Source organism: Taeniopygia guttata, chromosome 3 (genome assembly GCF_048771995.1).
Source record: "Taeniopygia guttata chromosome 3, bTaeGut7.mat, whole genome shotgun sequence".
Taxonomy (NCBI): Eukaryota; Metazoa; Chordata; class Aves; order Passeriformes; family Estrildidae; genus Taeniopygia; species Taeniopygia guttata.
Window position 1 is genome coordinate 22,111,838 of NC_133027.1, and position 21,520 is coordinate 22,133,357.

The 21,520-nt window shown below is 34.2% G+C and overlaps 1 protein-coding gene across 50 annotated transcripts in view; it reads left to right on the plus strand.

Annotated features, from left to right (window-relative positions):
* DLGAP2 (DLG associated protein 2) overlaps positions 1 to 21,520 on the plus strand; it is a 447,444-nt gene that overhangs the window by 201,494 nt on the left and 224,430 nt on the right. For all 50 annotated transcript variants that reach the window (XM_030267281.4, XM_041714762.2, XM_072926394.1 and 47 more), the window contains one exon: positions 13,967 to 13,999. In XM_030267281.4, coding sequence (XP_030123141.4) covers positions 13,967 to 13,999 — 33 coding nt within the window. The remainder of the gene's footprint in view (positions 1 to 13,966; positions 14,000 to 21,520) is intronic.

Consider the following 21,520-nt stretch of genomic DNA (forward strand, 5'->3'; position numbering starts at 1 on the left):
TGCCTCACCCAATAGCTGCCTCATGGGCTGCAGCTCGAGTGCCTGGAGCACCTCCTGCCCCTCCTTCTGCACTGACCTTGGTGTCTGCAGAGCTGCTCCTCTCACATGTTTTCACCCAGCTCTTGTCATAATTACACCTGCACAATAACTTTTTTTTTTTCTTCTTCTTCTTAACTATGTTATCCCATAAGTGTTATCATTTCTGGCTGGCCCAGCACATCCATCCTGGAGCTGTCTGGCATTGGTTTTGCTGGACATGGATGAAGCTTCTGGCAGCTGCTCACAGAAGCCACCCCTGTAGCCCCCCTGCTATCAAAATCTGGCCATGCAAACCCAATACACTTATTTGGTGAAAAGTTTGGTGTTTTGTGAGTTGCTCTTTTCAGTTCTAGATTCTTATTACCAAGTTCTTTCTCGTAAAGACCATTCCTGTCTGTATTCCTGTATCTTTTCCTAGAGTCTGTATAGGAAAATATTTTTTTATGATAGCTTCTTATTTACAGATCAGCTGAAGTAGATTTTGGAGTTATTAAGCTATTACAGTAAGGAGATCTAGCATGCCAACTATATGATGTTTATTTCCGCTGTGGAAAAAAAATTCATATAAACAGAACCCCTGTAAGCTGTTATGTTTGAGCAGTGTCACTAAAATTTTGTGGCAAGGACATGAAGTCATAGGGTACAGGTTTATGGCAACATTTGATTTTGTGCATTAGCAATACCAGTATTCTTTTCAAAGGTCATTTTAAAAGCAGAGTTTGGGCTTTTAGTTACCTGGACAAACAAGCTGAAGGACAGTTTTAAAACTGCCTGCATTTCCTCAGGACTGTTGTTTTATATTCCTAATTATTTTTTCAATAGTAAGGTGCTATTGATCTCCATTTTTCTGCTTACCTGAAAGAAATATCAGTTGAATGGGAATTGTAAGCTTTGCATTCAGTGCCTGCAACTTGAGGCAGTGCTAGTTGGGCATTTACTGAGGCTTTGTTTCAAGGAGATTATTTCTTCTCCCATCTTAAATATAATTTAAATTTTCCACATAAATATTATTCTTTTACAATTTTATTAATTTATTAATGATGTAAGTTATTATTGCATTACCATAATCAAAAAATCATGGGGGTGGGGGGGAGAGTGAGAGAGAGAAATTCCTCTTAAATGACAGAAAATTGGGTAAAGAGAAGGAAGGAATAGATAATCTTAAATTCACTTTACTGTAAGAGTATTTAATAATCTCCTAGACTGGACCAATTTCAAAGCAGATACATTTTAGAGAAATGTATAAAAGATTACTTTGTTCTGCTGAAATCAGTGTAAATATTTAGGTATTTGCTTTTCTAGGTTTTGCATCACATATAATAATTATGTGAAGCATGTAATTTCCCATCCAGAAATTTATTTTATTGTTGTGAAAAATCATTTGATTAATTATTTTAATCCTATGGAACTAAACTCACAACCCTAGAGAAAATAATGTATGCCTTCAGAACATGAAAAAATTAAAAATGTGTGTTAAAAACTTTTATTAATATTCTCAAAGCATTTCAATTTCTTTGTGTAGTTTAGATATTAGACAAATTTTTCTGGATTATTTTGGAAATAATAAAGCTAGGCTAGACAATTTATATTGTAAAACTTCATGTAAGACAAAGCATTTGTAAATCTAATAGATAGAATTATGTCATTACTAGTACATCATACAATTCGTTCATCAAGTCTGTATAGATGTTTAAAGGTCCTAACATATTAATAGAAAATTATATATATTGGGAAACTTGTTTATGTTTAAACTCCATCTTTGCCAATGTTACATTTACTGCTTTTCAACCACACCTGACTTACAACAGTTTTTGAAGTGAAACAGCAATTTTCTCATATAATCCAATAACTAAAATGTTTTAAATAAGAAAACTTAGATAAATAGTCCTGAAAAATTGATATGATAAATAATTCTTGGTTTTTTTTAAGGATGAAGTATTAAATCTGAATGACAACTAATTTCACATGTGTGTATATCTGTTTTCTGTTGATTAGGAATTATGGGGTATTTCTGTGATTAAGAGAAATTATAATGCTAAATCCTTTAGCATTATAAACTACTCATTTGTGACATTTATTTATGAATAACTTCTGTATTATTTATAGTTTGATTATGAAAGATGGATCATAGCTTTTCCATTACTTGTCTCTAGTCAGTAATTCGATATTATCTTCTTGTTAAAAATAATCTCCTTAGTTTTAAATTTTCAGAAATTTACCCTTTAATTACCCCTTGCAAATAGTTTGATAAAGCCCATCAAATTTTAGTAATCACATGTGTTTATAATTTCTAAATTCATGGCCAGTCCTGCAGATAACCTCACTTGTGACTGTTTAGGGGTCAGTCAGCAGTGTTTAGAATGTTCATCTGAGAGAAAGTGCTGCATTAACAACAAATTTCACATGACTGAAACAATTTTTTCCCTGTAAATATTCTGTCAGAAAAACAGATCAAGGGTGGTAGCAGGTTTTTTTGCATGATTTTGAACACTGGATCATAAAGAGAAGCTACTCCATCAATCTGATTTTTCATTTGTGTATGCAAACTTGCTTCAAGTTATCTTGTTAGAAAGTAGAGAACAGTGGCTATCATTGCCCTAAAATTGAAAAAGGCAGTTTTAGTAGATATTTTATTTAATGTATCTGGAAAGGAAAGAAAGGTAGTTCTGAAGAATAGGGAGAAACTGTTATGGCCTTAAACTCAGTTAACTTATCTGAGAAATATTTGGCATTCAATATGGACTAGTTATTTTCTGGTCTTCTGCTTTTGTCTCTCACTTACAAGTGAAGAGCAATTATGCAACTCCATTTTATGTTTAATGTAAAAAAAAAATGTTTATTTTCCAAAAGGCAGTAACATTCAGATGGGACTATTAGTAGTATCCTGTCCTTAGGCTAGAGTGGTCAGTGGAAGTTTGCTCCAGTGATGATAATGCCAGTGATTTGTACTTAATTAGCTGACTATATTATACATTAATTTAACCTTGAGAGTTTTATGAGGGTTTCAATATATCAATAACAATGTCTAAAATGTTTGCATGGCTTGTGCTGAGATTCTAATTTTGGTGCTGTTTTAAAATCAGACAAATACATCTCATATCAGTTTTGTGTGATTACATTTCAGGTTCTCTGAAGTTTCTATATGATATATAGAGATCTGTGATACTTGGCAGTTACAAGAATGGCATAGTGCATGTTAACAATCTGTATTTTGACCTTTTGGTGGTTGTGCTCTGTACATAGACTTCTAATAGTGCAGATTTGGACTTCCTCGTAGCAAGCTATTAAAGCAATCACCAGACCATTGCAAAGGCATAAAGGAAGTGAAGGTCAAATCACTGGCAGTGAATTCTAGCTTTCTGCAGTAATCTAAAAGGTAGTGCTGGCTGAAAGAGGTACCACTTGCTGTGTACATGATGCACTGAAGAAGGCAAGGGGCTCATACAGTTGAAAAGATGAAGTGATTTTTAAATCTGCCATTACAATTTCTCTTTTGGCTATTTAAATTTGAATTAATTAGTGTTTCTGCAAAAAGATCACATATTTCAGTCATTGAATTCCATATCTCAATGTAGCTTAAAATATATTTTACACCTTCAAATCCTATTTATTTATTGCAATTCTACATCTTTTTGTCAAAGGATTTATCTAGTTATTAATAATGTTCATTTAGTTGTAACTGGAATTTTGGGTTGGTTTTGTTTATGAATGTTCATGAGAAATGTTCACTATAGAAAACCATGCATATAAAGTTTCCAGATGTGCTCAGTTTTACACTTCGTTCCAACATAGCAGCTTTGTACAAGTGTGGGTGAATAATTCACAAGAGAAAAGTTGGGAGCTTGAAGTTGATGCTTTTTACAGCAAACATTTTTTTTTCCTGTTTAGCTCACTGGAAAGTTTATATAACTCCAAATAAATCTTTAATTTCTACTGTAAAAGATTAAATTAAGAACTCATTTTTTTGAGCTTAGGTCTGAGTCCTTCAGTGAACTCTTTGTGCCTTTGTAATGGTTAAGATAAAAGTCAAATTTATGTATCCAGTGATATGAAAATGTTTTAAACCATCATCCCAATAGACTTTTTTTTTTCCCTGAGAAAGTTTAAGATGGAAAAGTAAGGATATCTTCTGAAGGTCCACTTTAAAATTTTTCTAGATTAGCTTTATTCATGCTTATTTCTTTGGCAGAAAATGCTGTATAGCATAAACAGGTGCTTTATACCGAATTTGTGCTTTTTCTGTTTTTGCTCTCTAGAAGACAATGTTACTGATAGAGAGTAGAGACTGTATAGAAGCCCTCCTCCTGAGCTATGCAGATGTATTTAGAAATATCATCAGATCTCAAGGACTGTTCAATGCAGACATCCCAAAAGTTTCAGCTCAGAGCTCTTGTAAACTTAGTTCCCCTCTGCCTGTATTTAAGAAGGAAGCCATAGTGGATTCTTTCTCAGGACAGGGGAAAAATCTTATACAACTGATCAGACCTTGAGCTATGGTCTCTAGCTGTTGGTAGTCACTGCCTGGCACATCAAAATTCTGTAAACATCCTCAAGTAGTCATTAAGCATATGAGGCCGCTGCATATTTGAGACTGGATCAGGTCAAAGCTTTAAATTTGTATATCACAGTCCTTTGAGTGTGAATTAGGACCTAGAAGTGTAGGACTTATAAGAATCTCAGAAGTGTGTCTGCAGCAATGAAGGCTGACTGCACACTGGACAGCATCAGTACAGCTAGCAGGTTAAATTGATTGTTCCCCTCTTTTTGGCACTTCAGATGCTGCAATTGGAGCAGGGCCCAGTTCTAGCCCTTATCCACCCCCACCCCAGTATAAGAAACACAGACAAATTGGAGCATGTCCAGAGAATGGCCACCAAGATGGGCAGAGTGCTGAAGTATATGATGCACAAGGAGACACCGAAGAGACCTGAATTTGCTCACCCTGAGGCTGATGAAGCTAAGAGGAGAAGAGCTAATTGCTGTCCTCAGCTGCTTAATGGGTCATTACAGCAGATGGAGCCACACTGTTAATGGACATGCACAGTGTAAGGACAGGAGGGAACAGATAGATGTTGCAGCAAGGGAAATTTCAATTAGATTTGAGGTATAAACTCTTCATTGTGAGGGTAGTCAAATAGTGAAACAGTTGCCCACGGTGACTCTTAATTTTCCTTCATGGTGGATTTTCAAAACTTGAACAGGCAATGCCCTGAGAAACGTGAGGTTACTTTGGCAGTATTCTGCTTTGAGGGATAAACTCTTACAACCTCAGAATAGCTCTTCCAATCCCTACTGTTCTGAGTTGGTATACATTACTGACTTTATATGAAGTACATCATTCCTTCTTCATCATTCCATATCCAAGTCTTGTCCAGACATAGATACATCCCCTTAAAATTGTTGCATATTTTTGTAGACCCTTTGTATTTCCTTAAATTTGTTTTTAAAGTCAAATCCCCCACTCCATTTAAATGCTTCCAAAATCTGATTCCTATATGAGAATAAAGAGAAAAGAGTGAAAAAATCAATTTAACTTTCAGTGCACTGGAGTATCAGATTGTGTGATATACTCTATACCTGTGCAGTCCCATCCTATTTTTTTTTTTTTTTTTTTGCCATCTCCCTATTTGGTTCTTTGTTATATCATACTCAGCTTGGATTTGTACCATTTTTATTTGTTCTTATGAGGCTCTGAGAGTATTGGTGAAATCTCTTAAAATGAGCAAAAGGAAATAAGATTGAGAAAAAAAAGAGACAGAAAATAGAGAAATGATGATAGGCTGGGTAGTTTTGCACTAGAGTACTATTGACCCTGAATTGAACTCCAATGACACTTGCATTTGCTCTAGAGGGCTTTTGGAGCAAACAAGATTCAGACTGTCTTCAGTTTTGTATTTCACAGCACTCTCATGGGTCATCACTCCTACAATTTTTGATCATCACCCTTGCCCTCCATGGTGTTTTTCAAAATCATGCTACAATGTGATTAGGGGGTGGCAAGTTTCTTAGCCTTGTCTGTGAGGAATATGACTCACTTTAACCTTCAACATCACTAGAAAACAAGGAAAAATAAGAAGAAATACAAATGGATTTTCACTTTATAAACATATCACCTGGCCTTTTTTGGACTAGTTTGGGATATTTAGATATTTAGACTCTCCACCTGGATACTGTGCATTTGAAATGTGTATCAGAAGTGTGCTAAAGCACATCATTTTTATTACTGTGTTTATGGCTGCTCCTCTGAAAAGAAAGCATTTGTGCCCAGATCACCAAGATAAACATTAGCTCCCTTTTTATTTCTTGAGTGGCTAATATTTTGCTTTTTATTGCTTCAGTTATTTTTGTGTTCCTGTGAAAATATCTGATTTTCTGATCTCTTTTGGCTTGGTTAATGCATGTGTAATGTGTAAACTCCATATGGAGAAGGATCTGATGTATAAATACTGTGAATAGGTTCTGGCATTGCTTTGTGCATGAACTTTACATTTTTATCTGGGGAAAATAATGGTCTCTTAGTGGTTGCTTTATGCATTTGGTTGGATGTCAGTTCATTTGCTCAAAAATATACAAGTTTCCTTCCAGGCTGGTTGATTTTCTTCAGCTTTAGGCTCACTCTTTTTTAATAATGGCTATTCTGTTTTCTGTTTGTATTTAAACTTCTTGCAGTATCTTCACTTCTTAGGACTACTCATTTGCCTTCCTCTGTCTTTCCCAGTATTGCCTAGCTGCAAGGCTCTCACAGGCAGCTGGGTTATTTCCTATTGTATTTTTCCTATTCTCCAAAACTTTAGTAGCTATTTGATTTTCCTAACCTCAAGGCCCAGTCCTAGGCAGTAAAAAGGCTTTAGCTATAAATACAGTTGAAAGGAAGTATTCAAGAAAGCTGAAATTGCAAATGTAGGGGAATCTCATCTTGAGAATGGTCATAAAATGATCAGCAGTGAGAGGAAGGCAGGAAAGTAGGCTCTTAGACACAGCAAGAAGTACTTGTAGAAATAGTTTCATATATTAATTTGCTATATCCACAACAACTCTAAACAATTGCTGTGATTATATTTTTCATCATGTTCTGCATTATGAAGTCACTTATTTTTCTGAGTAAAAAAAGAACCATATAGATATGGTATCTATAACTATAGATACACAGATGTGATTTTCTTTGGATTGAACAGTCATAAAGGAAGTTTTACTTCCTTTATGACTGTTCATGGAAATGGGCCAAAACAATATTTAAGTGCAAAAATACTTGCTTTCTCTTCCTATTGTGCCATTTTTTAGCACTTATAATACTAAAAGAAATACAGGGCTTTGTTGTAGTGTCATTTTGATTATTTTTACCACTTCAAACAACTTGTTTGAAGTAGTTGTTTCAACAAGTAGTTGTAAAAAGTACCTTGAATGCTTTGTGGATTTGGTTTACAAGGATTATCTTAATAGGGCTTGTACTGCAAAAGTGCATCAACAAAGTATCTTTGAATTAATTTCATTCTTATGATAGCAACTGATCCAGGTATTTCTAGTCAAATTTCTGTCCAAAAGGATGAGTGACATATCATTTGAGTCAAGAAAATAGTGCTGCCCTAAATTAGGCCAATGGCATTCTTAGAAATAAAAGAGATTGTCAGAGAGTAAATATTTTGCTGTACCAGGCAGTCAAAGGATTTTGGTCATGAAGTGTATTCAGTGTGTGGCACTTATAAATTGGAGAACAGCAAAGATGAGTATTACACACCATGACTGAGAGAAAAACTGAGGAATTAGAATTGAGAAAAAAAAAAAAAACAACTTAAGAAAATTAGTATAAATTAGATATTATTTTTCCCCCCGAGCACATTAAAGTTTTATTCTCCATCTGCATATGGAGGGTTTTATTCCTTGTCGTTGGAGGGTTTAGAGCACCTTTTAGAAAAAAATCTGTAGGTAAAATTGGCATTGTAGAAGAAAAGGCTAGTTGTTTTTTGTAGATGTCTCTCAATACCTTACCTAAATGGGTGACTGAACACAGAGCAGGACAACTCCAGAGGATTTGCTCTAGCATCAGTGTGGAACAAAGCGGATATCATGAACTGATTGTCTTGGCAGACATGGCAAAATCCTCCAGTTTATCCTGCAGTCTGTCCCACTGATGTTTCAGCAGATGATACTGTGTAATGATGAGATAACAGCAGGAGGAAAGAGCTGAAACAGATAAAGCAAAAGGTGTAGGAGAAAAAATACACATGAGAGGGAATGGAAAACATAGTTCATAATACTTTGAGCTTTTATTGATGCTATTATAGCCATGTTTAGATACAAATATTGGATTAAACTCCTTAAAATTATTGTTTTCACAGTTGAGCCATAAATTATGATTTTCTTTTCAGCAGCACTAAATCTCAATATAATACATGGCTACTCTATTTCTCTTTGAGCAGCACACAGTTCTGTTTCAGTAACATTAGTAAAATGATGTAAAGAGACTGATGGCAGGATGGCAGGGTGCTGATGAAAATGTTGAAACAGTTGTGTTTGCCTTTGGAACAAAAATCTAAAGAATTATCTGCTAAATTTCCTCTTGTAAATTGATGTTATTATTATTATTATTATTATTATTATTATTATTATTATTATTATTATTCCTAAGTGAATGGGGGAAAGACAAACTGACTTGTTTTTTATCAGGCAAACCATATTTTCATATTTCTCTGTGAAACAAAAATATTTTCTGGTTTTCCTCTGATGCATGGGACTCTGCATTGAAATAGGCAGTGACATTCAGTAATTGTACAGTGCTATCTGCTTTTTTTGGCCAAATAGTAAATAGATCTAATGGGGGCAAAAAATAAAAACAAATAGAGAAATATGGGCAATAGGGAGCATGCATGTTTCTAATTGAAATTTAAAATTATATAGGCAGCAGGGAAGAGCTGTGCATCTGGAAGTATCAGATGAAAAGAGAGCCAGAAAGGCCTGTTACAAAAATGAAGAGGAGATACAGAACAGGATATGTGATATATTATTCAAAGGGTAGTCAGAAATGCTGACCTCATGTATTTTCTGATTGCAGTGCTGAAGTGACAAGTTATCTGCAGCACTGCTTCTCACCTTTGCGTATTATTTCTCACCATATTGTCACTTGCATAAAACCTGGTCAAAATCATCCAGATTGGACACCATAATTTATAAAAAATCTCAACCCCTGTTTAGTGCATAGTGTACAGTAAAGTGTAGTGTTAAATACCATACAATATTTTTTCTATTTAAAAATATTACTGGTATGTGGTGTCTTAATCCTATTCTATTATATACCCTGCATGGATATTTTGAATTGCAATTTTTTAATGGCTATTTTGTATATTTCACCTGGCCCTTATATTTCTTTCTTTACCTCTTTATAGTATATTTGATTGTTCTTGCACCAGCCATACAAGAAAAGTATATACAAAGAATGAAATGTTAATATTTAACAAAATAATTTATTTTCACTCTAATTTAAAACTGAATGTTGAACTCCACTTTTTTTTTTTTTTTTGGAAATAATGTTGGCATTTATGTGTCTGTTTTTATTCTTTTTAGTTGTTCTTATAATTGAGATTGGACAAGAAAAACTGTAAAAATTAAATACATTTCATATTATTTGGAGGGAAAAATATATTGTGTCTTCATGACAAATTTGTTTCTTCATAAGATTTTTCTTATGATCTATTTTGTCAGCAAATTCTTGTATCTGGGAACATTATTTCTGTTGGCTAGACAATTTCAAAATGACAGAGTGAGATTAATAATATAAATACAGGCTTTCCTTGTTTTGTTGATATATTGGGTCCTAAATCTCTGAACACTCACCTGTATTAGTCATTTTACTATTGAGAGCTGTGACAAAAAGTTACTCAGATGTATGAGTGTTTTCAAGAAGGAGCAACTTTGTTAAGTGCAATTAATTAGCAACACACAACAAAGAAAGAATACCTCCTGTGGAAGTATCACTATAATACTTTGGATGGATCAGATATGTACAGAAATAATCCATTACTAGGAATTTTGCAAGAGAGAGGCTTAAGAAATATCTTTGTCTGAAATGTGATCATGTCTCTGTGTCTATTTCATCCGCTTCAACATTTTATCCAGCATAGGTATAGAAAAGTTACTTGTCTGAGGCCATAATTTCATGTACATTAGTATGTGAATATAATAATTGGGAGACTTGGATCAGGGGACTCATCTTATTGAGACTTGATATACTAGTTTGTTTTTTTTTCTGAATGAACCAAACTGCACAAGAGTGAGCAGACAGTATTCTCATTGCAAATAGGTAAAGTGTGTTCTGGGCTATGTCAGCACGAGTATGATTAGCAAATTGTCAAGATTTCTACTTCCCTCTGGTGCTGGTGAGGAACATGGAATACTGCATTCACTGATTGGGATTCCCTGCTTTCACAAGCACAGAGAGAAAATGGAGGAAGTCTAGCAGAGGGCTCTCTGCTCAGAGCAGTTGAAAGAGATAGGGTTATTTAGTCTGTTGGGACGAAGATCCACAGTGGGCTACATGAAGGAGAGTTACAGAGGATGGAGCAAAAGTCACTTGGGCAGTGCTGAGTGATATAACAAGGAAGAATGGCCACAAAGTGCAGACCAAGAAAGTCAAATACAGCTTAATGAGACTGATGCAGCCCTGGCGCAGACTGCTCATTGAGGCTGTGCAATCTCCATCCTTGGTGACTTTCGGGACTTAACTATTAAACCCCAATAGAGTTGAACTTGTATTGGCAAAAGCCCTTCTCTGCTTTCAGTGGGAGTCTGAACTAGTTCATCTCTAGAGGTCACTTATAATAAACACTCCTCTTTTGCAGTGAATATTATTATGAAGTCTAAGACCTTTTATAACTTTAAAAAGAAAAAAATGAATGAATAATTCAATAAAAAGATTACTTCTTGATTTTGATTTCATGCATGTTACTTTCTAAGGCAGATTAGGTGGCTGTTTCCTTCTTCTCATTCGTTAATTTTTTGAGACTAGTTTAGATTTTGCTGATATACTCAACTAATACTGATACACTCAAGTTTGGGTGAAATGGATCTAAGCCTAAACAATGTAATTTCACCTGATGGAATGATATATTGTTGTCAAGTCCTTCACTGTTATCATCTGTTCCCAGAACTGAAATTAAAATTAGAAAAAATTTAGATTAATACAGGTATTTAGTATTGAACCATCTTCCAGAAAGATCTTTTCTACCAACATACAGCAACTTCACTAGAGAGAAAAGAAGTTAAAACAAGTGTCAAATCATAGCTTCTTAACAAAATTTTCAGATTTCTGTAGTTCCATATAATGTAAATCTACAAATAATTGAGTGCCATGTGTATGTTTTATGTGTTGTGGTTTTAGGAACTGAGGGCATGCAGTCTCTCAAAACTAGCCATAGAATGTACAGATCTAAACAGACTCTATAGATAAATGATTATTTGTGTCTCTCTCACACAGGCTCTGTGGAAAGCAGGGCTCTGTACAACCTCCTTGTCATGTTGTTTACATGCCTGCTAGAATTGGTTTGTGTTTTTATTTGTCTTTCTGCTGTATGTGTGCAGCACAACGACAAGGGTATCTAATCTCCCCACCCCAGTGGCAAACTACTGCAGAGAAATTCATAAACAGAAACTTACTGGTGAATTATCCACATCCACAAAGTCTTCTTCTTACCAGGGTAGAGAGAGATGTGCTGCTGTCAGTTTGAAATGACTCCCAGCTGCTGGAAGGCACAACAAAAAATCGCCCCATGAAGTCTCCTCAGGCGTGCTGAGATAGGGGGCACCTGGGTAGCTCATTGATACAGGACCTTAAATAAACCTCTGAAAAAAGTCTAAAAAAGCAGCAGTCTGGCAGGGATAGAGCTGACACCTCTCTAGCTTTTGACAACTTTCTGGCACTAGTCATAGCTGCAAGCCTTATTTTGCAGGTAGACTATCTAGCTTGCTGCAGACTTGTAATATTGGCACTAATTTATGTTTATGAGAAAAAAAGAGGGAAGCTAGTCATTTGTACTGTTGAGTGGAGACCTTTGGAAGATGGTGTTTGAAGGTGCAAAATATGTCAGGCAGACCCTTTGGATTGTAAAAAACTGTAGCAGTCATTAGCAGAACACAGAGGATCAAAAAAAGTCAGAAGTTCAGAAAGCAAGTCAGATTACTCTTCCTTTTCAATCAGGATAACAAACTACACACAGGCAGGCAGCCCATCTCAGTAGAACCTCAGAAAGTCTTTGAATTAAATGTGAAAAAAAGATCTTCTGAGTTGGTTCTTCTGCATCAGTTTGTGTTGTGCAAGTGCATTTTTCATTGTGCCGGGAAAGAAACTGGCCTGATTTACCTGTGATCAGGCTTTTCATGATCTTCACTGGAGATTTTCTCAAGCATGCTGTTGGGGTGCTGTTTCTAGTTTGTCACTTTGCTGGGGACACTAATGAGTCTGTTGATACAAACTTTGGCTACATGTTTCAAGGTGCTGAAATGCTTTAAATGTCATTCCTTTCTATCAGGCAACTTTATGGTGTTATCTAAAAGTTGTGATCTACCTATCATCAGCAGAGCTGCTTGGAAAAACTTATTTTTCCTCATTCCTTTCCCACAGGCATGCCACAGTCTCTAACAGTAGTAAAACCCCAATGGATTAACATGTTTAAAATATATGAAAGATATAGGGTCAAGTGTCATTACAAGGTGTGTTACTGTGAGACAGCTCTTTATCTGTATGGAAAATGTTCTTCTAAATAGCTGGCAGTGTCACTGTGGCACTATGGAGGTCAATCTGCTCAGTGCACATGTTTCATGTTTTATTTTTCTGACATTTTTTGCCTTTGAGTGAAGATCACAGCTAAAGTCAAATCTTCTATTTGTTATCCAAGGTGGAGATAATTTCAGCAAGCTTTTGTAGTGAACTTTTGTTTGCTGGGCATGTTAAACTGCTTTTTGTCCTGATTTTATATTAAAATGTATACACACACGTGTGTGCGTGTGTGCCTGCATATATAGATATATTTACTTCAACATACTTCTTGCTGTTGAAGATGTCATTTTTCACCTGAGGGTTGAAATGTAGATTTCAGAGCTTTGTGATATAAAATATGCTGTTTTTTCTTGTTCTAGTAGGGCTTTTACCAGTAAATCAGAATTATTTGCCAACATGATTACATTCCCTGGGATTTCAATTGATTATGGCATTTAGATTCTAAACAGTAGCTTTGTTATACAGCTTGATACTGACTCCTGAAGAAGCAGATCTCAAGAGATACTTCAAAATATTTCCTCCATGCATTCGTATATTTGTACATTACGCAAAATATATTTTAAGAAAATCAATTTACAAATAGTAGTGTGTAGATAAAATAGTAACTGCACATTTAGAGATTGTGTGTTTGCTACAATGCAGTTCAATTTCCTTCATTTCTATACTTGAGTATTTTGCAGAGTATAAGTGTACAATTGAATGAGTGTTTGACTTCGTTTGCCTGGGAGGACTTGGGAGTCTTTTATGAGAAAGGAATATAACTCTGTCACTATTACTGTTTGCTACCTCCAATAGTAAAATATTAGCAGACTTAAACTTTTTATTTGAGTGACACTTGTCACTGGAGTATTGTACATATCAAAATACAAAGAAAGTCTTGTGGAAGCAAAAAGTTCTGCTGCATGAATGCAATCTGCATTCTCTGGAGGTGATAGTTATATAAATGTAACTAGACATTTATATCATTCTATTTTAAAATTCTTCCTGCAAAAATCCTTTTTTTTTTTTTTTAATTATTTTGCACCTTTTAAGAAATGTGTGCTGGAAATAGAACTGCATCTTTTTTTGTGCTAACTTTGAGTTTTCTGAGTTTTGTTATATGTGGATATAATTATGACATCTTAAAATAAAGAAATTATAATTTTCTCTTTTTCTTTGCAGAGTCACAGTGTACACTCTGTGGGGAGCCTGAAGGTGAGTGTGTTTTCCTACTAATATTTTTCAAAGCAGCTAGAGGTGAACAATTCCCTTTAATAATACTCATGTACAATAGATCTGAAATAGAACATAGATGGTGGAAACCAATGAAGGACATTCTACCCATTTTTAGATACAAAAAAATTATTTGAATTAAGCTGAGCACATCCTCCAGGCAGGAAATACCTTAAAGGACAAATATTCTATTGGAACAAAATTTAAAATATTTACTTTTATTGTTCTTTTCTTTGTGTTTTTCAAACTAATTTGTTTGTAACTGAGAGTGTAAAGAGACATTTAAGGATATCAATTTGAGAATGGAAAACAGAGATTGGACATAAAAGGGAAATGAAAAATATTCTTAGATGTTAGGTTGGATATTACATTCACAGAGAGGCTAACACATTTTAGCAGAGGAAGTGAATAAATACTGCTTCTGAAACAAAGATAATTAAGCAGAAACCTATGTAGTTCAAACACGTGCCCACATGGCAATGTTTGTTGGTTTGTTTTGTTAGGGTTTTTTTCTAAGTGACTAATTGAATATCAAGATGAGACACACATTTTACTTAAATGAATGCTTAAGCAACGAGAATATGGTTTTTAGCATATGCCATTATTGAAGAAAATATCTCTAACTTATTTATTTATTATCATTGGTGCTCTTATAAAGAAAATGTTAAAAGGTTGACTTAATTTTAAATCAACCACCTGGAGTCTTTCTAAGGAGCAGAGTTCAGAATAGTGTAAATGCTTGAGCAAAGTATATGAGCTAAAAAATAAAATTGTAGATTCTAGGCTTTTCACAAAGATATTCAGCTTTATATCTTGAAAAGTTGCTGATAAAAAAGTTTCAGCTTCTAATGTTTTATACATTTAGTAGAGACAAGTTATTAGGATATGAAGCCTGGAAGTAGAAAGCTTTGAGACCTTGCACCTAGTGAAATAACTCAGTAAATTAAATAATAATTATCTCTTTCTCTTTTTTTATCTACTGAAAAATAATTCTTTTAGGAATTTGTTTTGACTGCATTCCTTTAATAAACAGCCAATTGTTGATTTTTAAATTTTCTTTGTCCTTTATTTGATAAATTTATAATAATACAGATACATTATGAAAAGAGAAAATGAGATTGGTGTTTGCCTTTCATGAGATATTTCTCTCCTGATAAAGCTGGCCAACTTTAAAGTTATGCATTGGATTAGTTCTGTTTTATTATATGCTGTGCCTGCTTTGTAACAATAGTTTTCCTTTTTTTTTTTATTACTGCTCTTTCATACCTCTTCAGCTTTGTAAATATTAATAAATATATATGGACTTTGTAAAAAGAGAATTTAAAAAAAAAGGCTAATGCTTTTTAAATATTTATATGTCTAAAATCCCACATTCAAAAGATAACTACATTTATTAACTGTGGGAACAGGCTTCAAGAAAATAACATTTAGCTATACAGAAATTAACTTTCCCAGGAGTGAATGTCTCCTGGATCACCAGTGTCTCCTCTAAAAGACAGTGTTAGTGGAATGCTAATTATTAATTCTCTGCCTCAATTTAAAAAATACTTATATAACTGTCACCTTCGATTAGTGACAAAACTTAGAATCTTAAGGTTTTCCCTTATCAGATTAGCACAGATTCGTATCTAACATCATTCACAGATCATTCACAGAATTTGATACGTAATTTTGTGATGAAGAATCAGTGACTCTGGGGATATGACTTTAGTTTTTGGAAGGCAATTCTAAGAGAAACTTCCTATCTCTGTTGTATAAACCAAAACAAAGAACAAAAACCCTCAAAAAGATCCTTTTCCTATGCAACGTTCTAAATTTTGCTATGGTTCTGTAGCACACTAAGAGAGGGAAGAACTAAAAAATCAAGTTTTTGCAGTGTTCTAAGTGTAATTTCTGTCTTTGTAGACTTCTTCAGAAATTTGTGATATTTGTGGCTTGTAGTTTGTTTTTTTGACATTAGAGAATAATTCAGTATCAATTAGATACTGTTTGCATTCAAGCTCCTTTTTCCTTCCTCCTTTTCAGATAAAAGAAAAAAAAATAAAAAGAAAGTTCACCAAATGCCTTAAAGTACTTTAGTATATCAAGGTGAATTTGCAAAATTATAGGACAAATATGCCTCAGTGCAATGCTCCTATTCTAGTTTCCAAAATGTTGAGCAGAGATTCATCTGAGAAATAGTAGATGTGAGGAAATCTCCCAGGCTTATGTGAGAGGAAGACAACATCTTCACGAGATCTTTCACCTCTTATGTTTTCTGGGTTCCTTGGAAGCTGTTTATGACATTTCTTGAAAGACCTGCAGGCAGCTAGGCGTGTTCTGTCACGTTTGGCCTTCTGTAACAGAGGTGACAGAATGGAAGCATTTTGTAAGCCTCAAATTCTGATTGCCAAGTTGGTGAACAGTAGTCTTACTTCTCATTATGATTCATCCTTTCTCTAACCATCACTCCCCTTTCAAAACCAGCAGTCTTTTCCTGGATTATCTAAGTATCATAAAAATGACTGTGTAAAACAGGGCTCTTTGCTGGGGGCCCTTTGCCAAGGTTTTAGCAGTTAGTGCTGCACTGCAGCAAGCGAGTGCATTTATCTGCATAGACATTGTTGCACAGGTGTGGAACAACGTTGTGTGTATGTATCAGATATGGAAGTGAGATATAAATTATGAGAGTACAGATTCCTCACTTCAGTGTTTTGCCTGGGAACTTGTGTTTCTGCAGTTAAATGTGTCACACGTCCTCTTTTGCGTCCTATCTAAAGAGAATGAGTTAAACAAAACTGAGGTCTCTGAGAATAAGTCTTTAGTATGAGCTGCAAAGACTTGTGTGTTCTGTTTCAAAAATCATAGGTTTGCTCCGTTACTGATAGTGCTGCAGCCTACCAGTGTGTGATATTTGAAGAGCATCAGGGCTTTTTTTTATAATACTGGGAGGAAGCTAAAGTTGCAGAATCCCATTAGCATGGCTACTTCAAGCAGATCCATCTTCTGAAAATGCAAGAGCAACAATGACGTGTTTTCAGAGAGGTAACAACAGCTACATTTGGGCAAGTGATCTGCAGTTGACAGATTATGTTGTCATGGTAAACATTGCTGGGTTGTTCTTTGCTATATTCCTGCTCAGATTTAAAGTGAGGATGGCATGTTATAGACACGTCTAGCTCAGTCTTTGTGACAGCTGAAGTACTGTTACACACACTGCTGTAGTCATGAGAGGTTTCAGGAACAGGTTTCCTCATAAATACTCTAGCAGATATTTCTGTCCTTTCTAAATATTCACAGAAGATTTTGAGAGGACGATATTATAAAATGTAATTTTCTATATTATAAAGCAGAAAACAAGTACTTTGGGTGGCAGCTAAGGTTTCAGTAGACCATTCTTTCTTCTCAAAGCCTATGCAAGGCTTTCTTCCAGGCATTTTTAATAGCTTTCATAACTCCAGTAGTGTCTTAATCTTTCTATAATTTGTCCAGGTAGTTCAGATACTTCCTCAAAGTCTCAGATCTCTTTTGGGCTGTGGTATACACCTACAGTTTGAATTAAGTTCGCCCATTATTTTTGCCAGTACCTGCACAAGGCCTGGTTGGTGTTGTTAGACTTACTGGGTTTGTGGTAGAAAACTTTATAGTGAGTCTTTTAATTAGTAAAATAAATATTCTGTGCAAAAGGAGAGCTTAGAGGAGACCTATTTCTTAATGTATCTCACATTGCACATTGGGTTTTTTCCTAAACTTGATCTTCTGTTAAGTTAAAAGTTAATAGTTCATACAGCCAAGGCATAGATATTGAATGACTCCAAGTGTCAAAAGATTCAGAAATTTCTCACAATTATATTTATTCTGATAATAAATCAAATTTTCAGAAATTAGATACTTTTTTACAGTTGATTTCAATTTCGAGATCAGAAGCCCACATAATTTTGTCTTCCTCTGAGAAGAAATAAGTTTGTGCAAAATTTCTAGCAGCTACAAAAATGCTAGCATATGTCACAGATTTGCCCTTACAGAAGTTGATATCAATTACTTATAGGGGGATTTTTTAAATGATGAATAATGGAAGATTAATTTAATTTATTTTTATTCTATTTTTATTTAGTAAAAGAAGTTTTGAATGTTCTGAAATAAAACCAAATTATACTGTTTAATTTTATTTGCTCATAAAATGCATAAAATATTTAGTATAACTTTGGAAATATAAGAAATGTAAATAAATAGTTGACAGTAGCCACAAAAAACTCAATATTCCTTGGTGAAAAAACTGTATTTTTCAGTCATGTCAGTGTTAGAAAGATGTATTTATTTCAGGTGCTATTACCTTTGTTGCCTGTTATGCTCTGGTTAATGCTAGTGTGTTGGAGTTTGGGGGGAAATAGATCTGGGTTTTTGCTCTGTTTTGTTGCTCTGATTTATTTTGTTAAGTTGGAACTTTTTGTTTGGTTTTGGTTTTCTTCTAAAAATAAATAAAGAATCTGGAGAGTAGGTAGTTCAAAAAAATACCCTAAACTTGGCAATATGTCTTAATATTGATGGTCCATCTGTGTAGTTCTGGCTCTGCATATAAACATTTCCCTTGGTATCTCATGGAAAACTATTACAGGCATATTAATAACTCTAGAGAATTTCCTTAATCTTCATTTTGCTAATCTCAACATTTAGTAATCTACACTGAGAGCTGACAGTTTTGCCACTACTAGCAGTGACTTTCAAGAGTCCTGTAGTCTGAACTTTTTATACTTCTGTTGTATTTACTAGGCCAACAATTGCCAGCAATAAAATACAAGTTGTCTGAGAAAGAAAAGTAAATTTCACAACACATAATCCTAACTTTTTAAGGAAAAATAATATATAATAAAATATACTTTGCCTAATGTTAATATTTCTTCTTTTCCTGCTATTTATAAAAAAAAAAAATCACAATTGTTTCTTCATGTGAGACGATTTTTTGTTCTTTATATGTGCCCTGAAATACTTAAATAGATTATGGTTCCTGCTATGAACATAATAATTCATAATTATTACCTGAAGTGATTGAGATAATTGTGAGTTTATTCAGTCATATATGAAAAATTTAATGTAAACTTAAGGTCAAGATCTTCAGTCATTCTACTTTAACCTATTTGTACACCAACACCTTGTTTTTCATGAACAGGCACATTTATGTGCCTGGATGAACTTCCTCCCTAGTATTTAAATAATGATTAAGAAAATTGCTGGTATGAAATTTCCTCCTGATCCAAGTATTGTTAATAAACATTTTTTAACAATTTAGTTACTACTCTCAAAGTGATTTGATTTGCCATTTTTATAGAAATTTTTTCAAGTTTCACAGAATTGTATTGCTGTTCTACTCCATTGGGTAGTGTGTAAATGTTGAATTTTTTTTTTACAAAAACAGGCAAGTTAGTTACACTACACATTTTTAAAAATAATCTGCAGAAATTGGAGATTATATGAACCTAAATATTTTTGAATCTCTTTCTCACTGGGCTAATATGGGAGATTCTACTAGTTAATCTCTTTAGGATATCAAGTTGGAGTATAGTCACAGTGAGCATTATTCTTGAACTGTGCTGGGTTTTATATAAAATCATTATGTTAATTATGATTTTTAGAAGGAGTTATAGTATTTTTTCTACAGACAATGTTGAACTACAGGTTACTGCTGCATTTTCATGTTACCTACATTTAAAAAGACAAAAAAAGTTGTCTACAGTATGTCTGCTAAAGATTTAGCTGCTGAAAGAGTTCTCAGTTTCTGGTTATACTTGAAATATTTGAAGATTCAATTTTGAACCTTCATATTTATATCGTTTTAAAAATTATATATTACATTATTAAAATTAATAATTTTGTCTATAACTGTAAAAATATGCCCATTTTTTTCTAGTTTAACTAAAATAGAGAATGGTATTTTCAAAAGCCTAGGTCCTATGTAAACTGAGTGTGAGATATGGTGATACTAATTTTGGTTCTTTTATAGTCTATCTTGTTGCTACTTAGGATAGAAATATTTAAAGAAACAAATCTCATTTTATTTTAAGAAAATAAATTATTTTCTTTAATAAAGCTTGTGCCAGACCTTCACTAAATTTATATTTGGAATAAATGAAATTAATTCTTCAGCTTTTTTTGCTTCTCATATATACAGGAAACAGCTGTACTTAAAACTACAATGTTATTCTTGTTTTTTTCATCTACTGATCCACTCCCCTGAGTTTTGCAAACCAAAAAAAGAAAAAAAAAACTGATTTAATTTAGATAAATAGGATGTAATCCCAAATGCGCATGCATTCCACATTGTTGTGATTAAGCAAACAAACAAACCCAAAGACAAGGACCATCTTATCTCTTTTGCTCCAATATGACTGAATAAGTGAAAAGCTGATTAGATTTCTGGGGATGAGGGGAGAAAAGTTGCTATAGCCTCAAAGGCTATAGTCAGCACACACTTAAGGGTGTGTGCATTATGCAGCATTAGAAATGAGAATATTTCCTCTGCCAACAGTGGATAAAGTTGCAAATGTAATTTAGTCCTGTAGAGGAATAAATTGTCTCAAGACTGCAGTGTTTGCTAGAGTGGAGGCCAGTGTGAGTAAGGTCAGTGGAGCCTAGAAGATGCTGATCTTTTGAATTAACCTTTGCATGGAAGTAGATATGTATATGTGTACACGTCTTGCTTCCATTTTTCTTCTTTTGCTGTTTAGCACCTTTTCATATTACATAAAATGTCCTCTTTTGCGTAGTTGTTCTTATATGTCAGATTTGTCTGCTGAATGTGAATTTCTGCAAAAGGGCCTTCCTCTTAAAGATGTTGTTTTAGATGTCTCATATGTAAACTTTTATATTGTGAGCTTTTGTGGGCTTTTTTTTTTCTCCTTGCTTTGCCTTAGCTTCTAATTTCCATGCTCTGTAATTCAAATGTAAAACTTTTTATGTATACTAGAACTCTCTCTGTTGAATAGTAATGTCTACAGAATATTGCCTACAACTTCTACCATGCTTTATGTTTTAGAAACATACTTCTGCATCATTTTAGGATAAGAACCATGGTGGGTTTCTACCTAAATATAGAGATTTATTATTTTTTTTAAAGATGGCACATTTCAACACTCATTGCTTATTTAATTTACTATGGATTTGACCCAGTAAAGCTGAAATAGCTGGTATTATGGGTCAGGGATTTTGTTGTTGTTGTGCTGCAGTATGTAGATTGAGGTGGAGAGTTTGCAAATTTGATTTGATTTTCACCATATCACTCCTTGGACCTGTCCTTTAGTCCCAAGCTCAGGGAAGGCTCAGATGGTCATCCTGGCCTCTGCAGACACCTGCTTAAAAGGAAACCTGGGCCTGCCTCAGCTTGCAGTTTTATATCTAACAGGAACCTTGTGCTACTGGGTAATTGTAGGTATCTTTGTCCTTTTCTAGGAAAAGCTGAGGCTAATTCTAAATGTAAAGTTGAACATGAGTGAGATGCAAAATGCTCTCAGTGCCACTGGATCTTCTCCA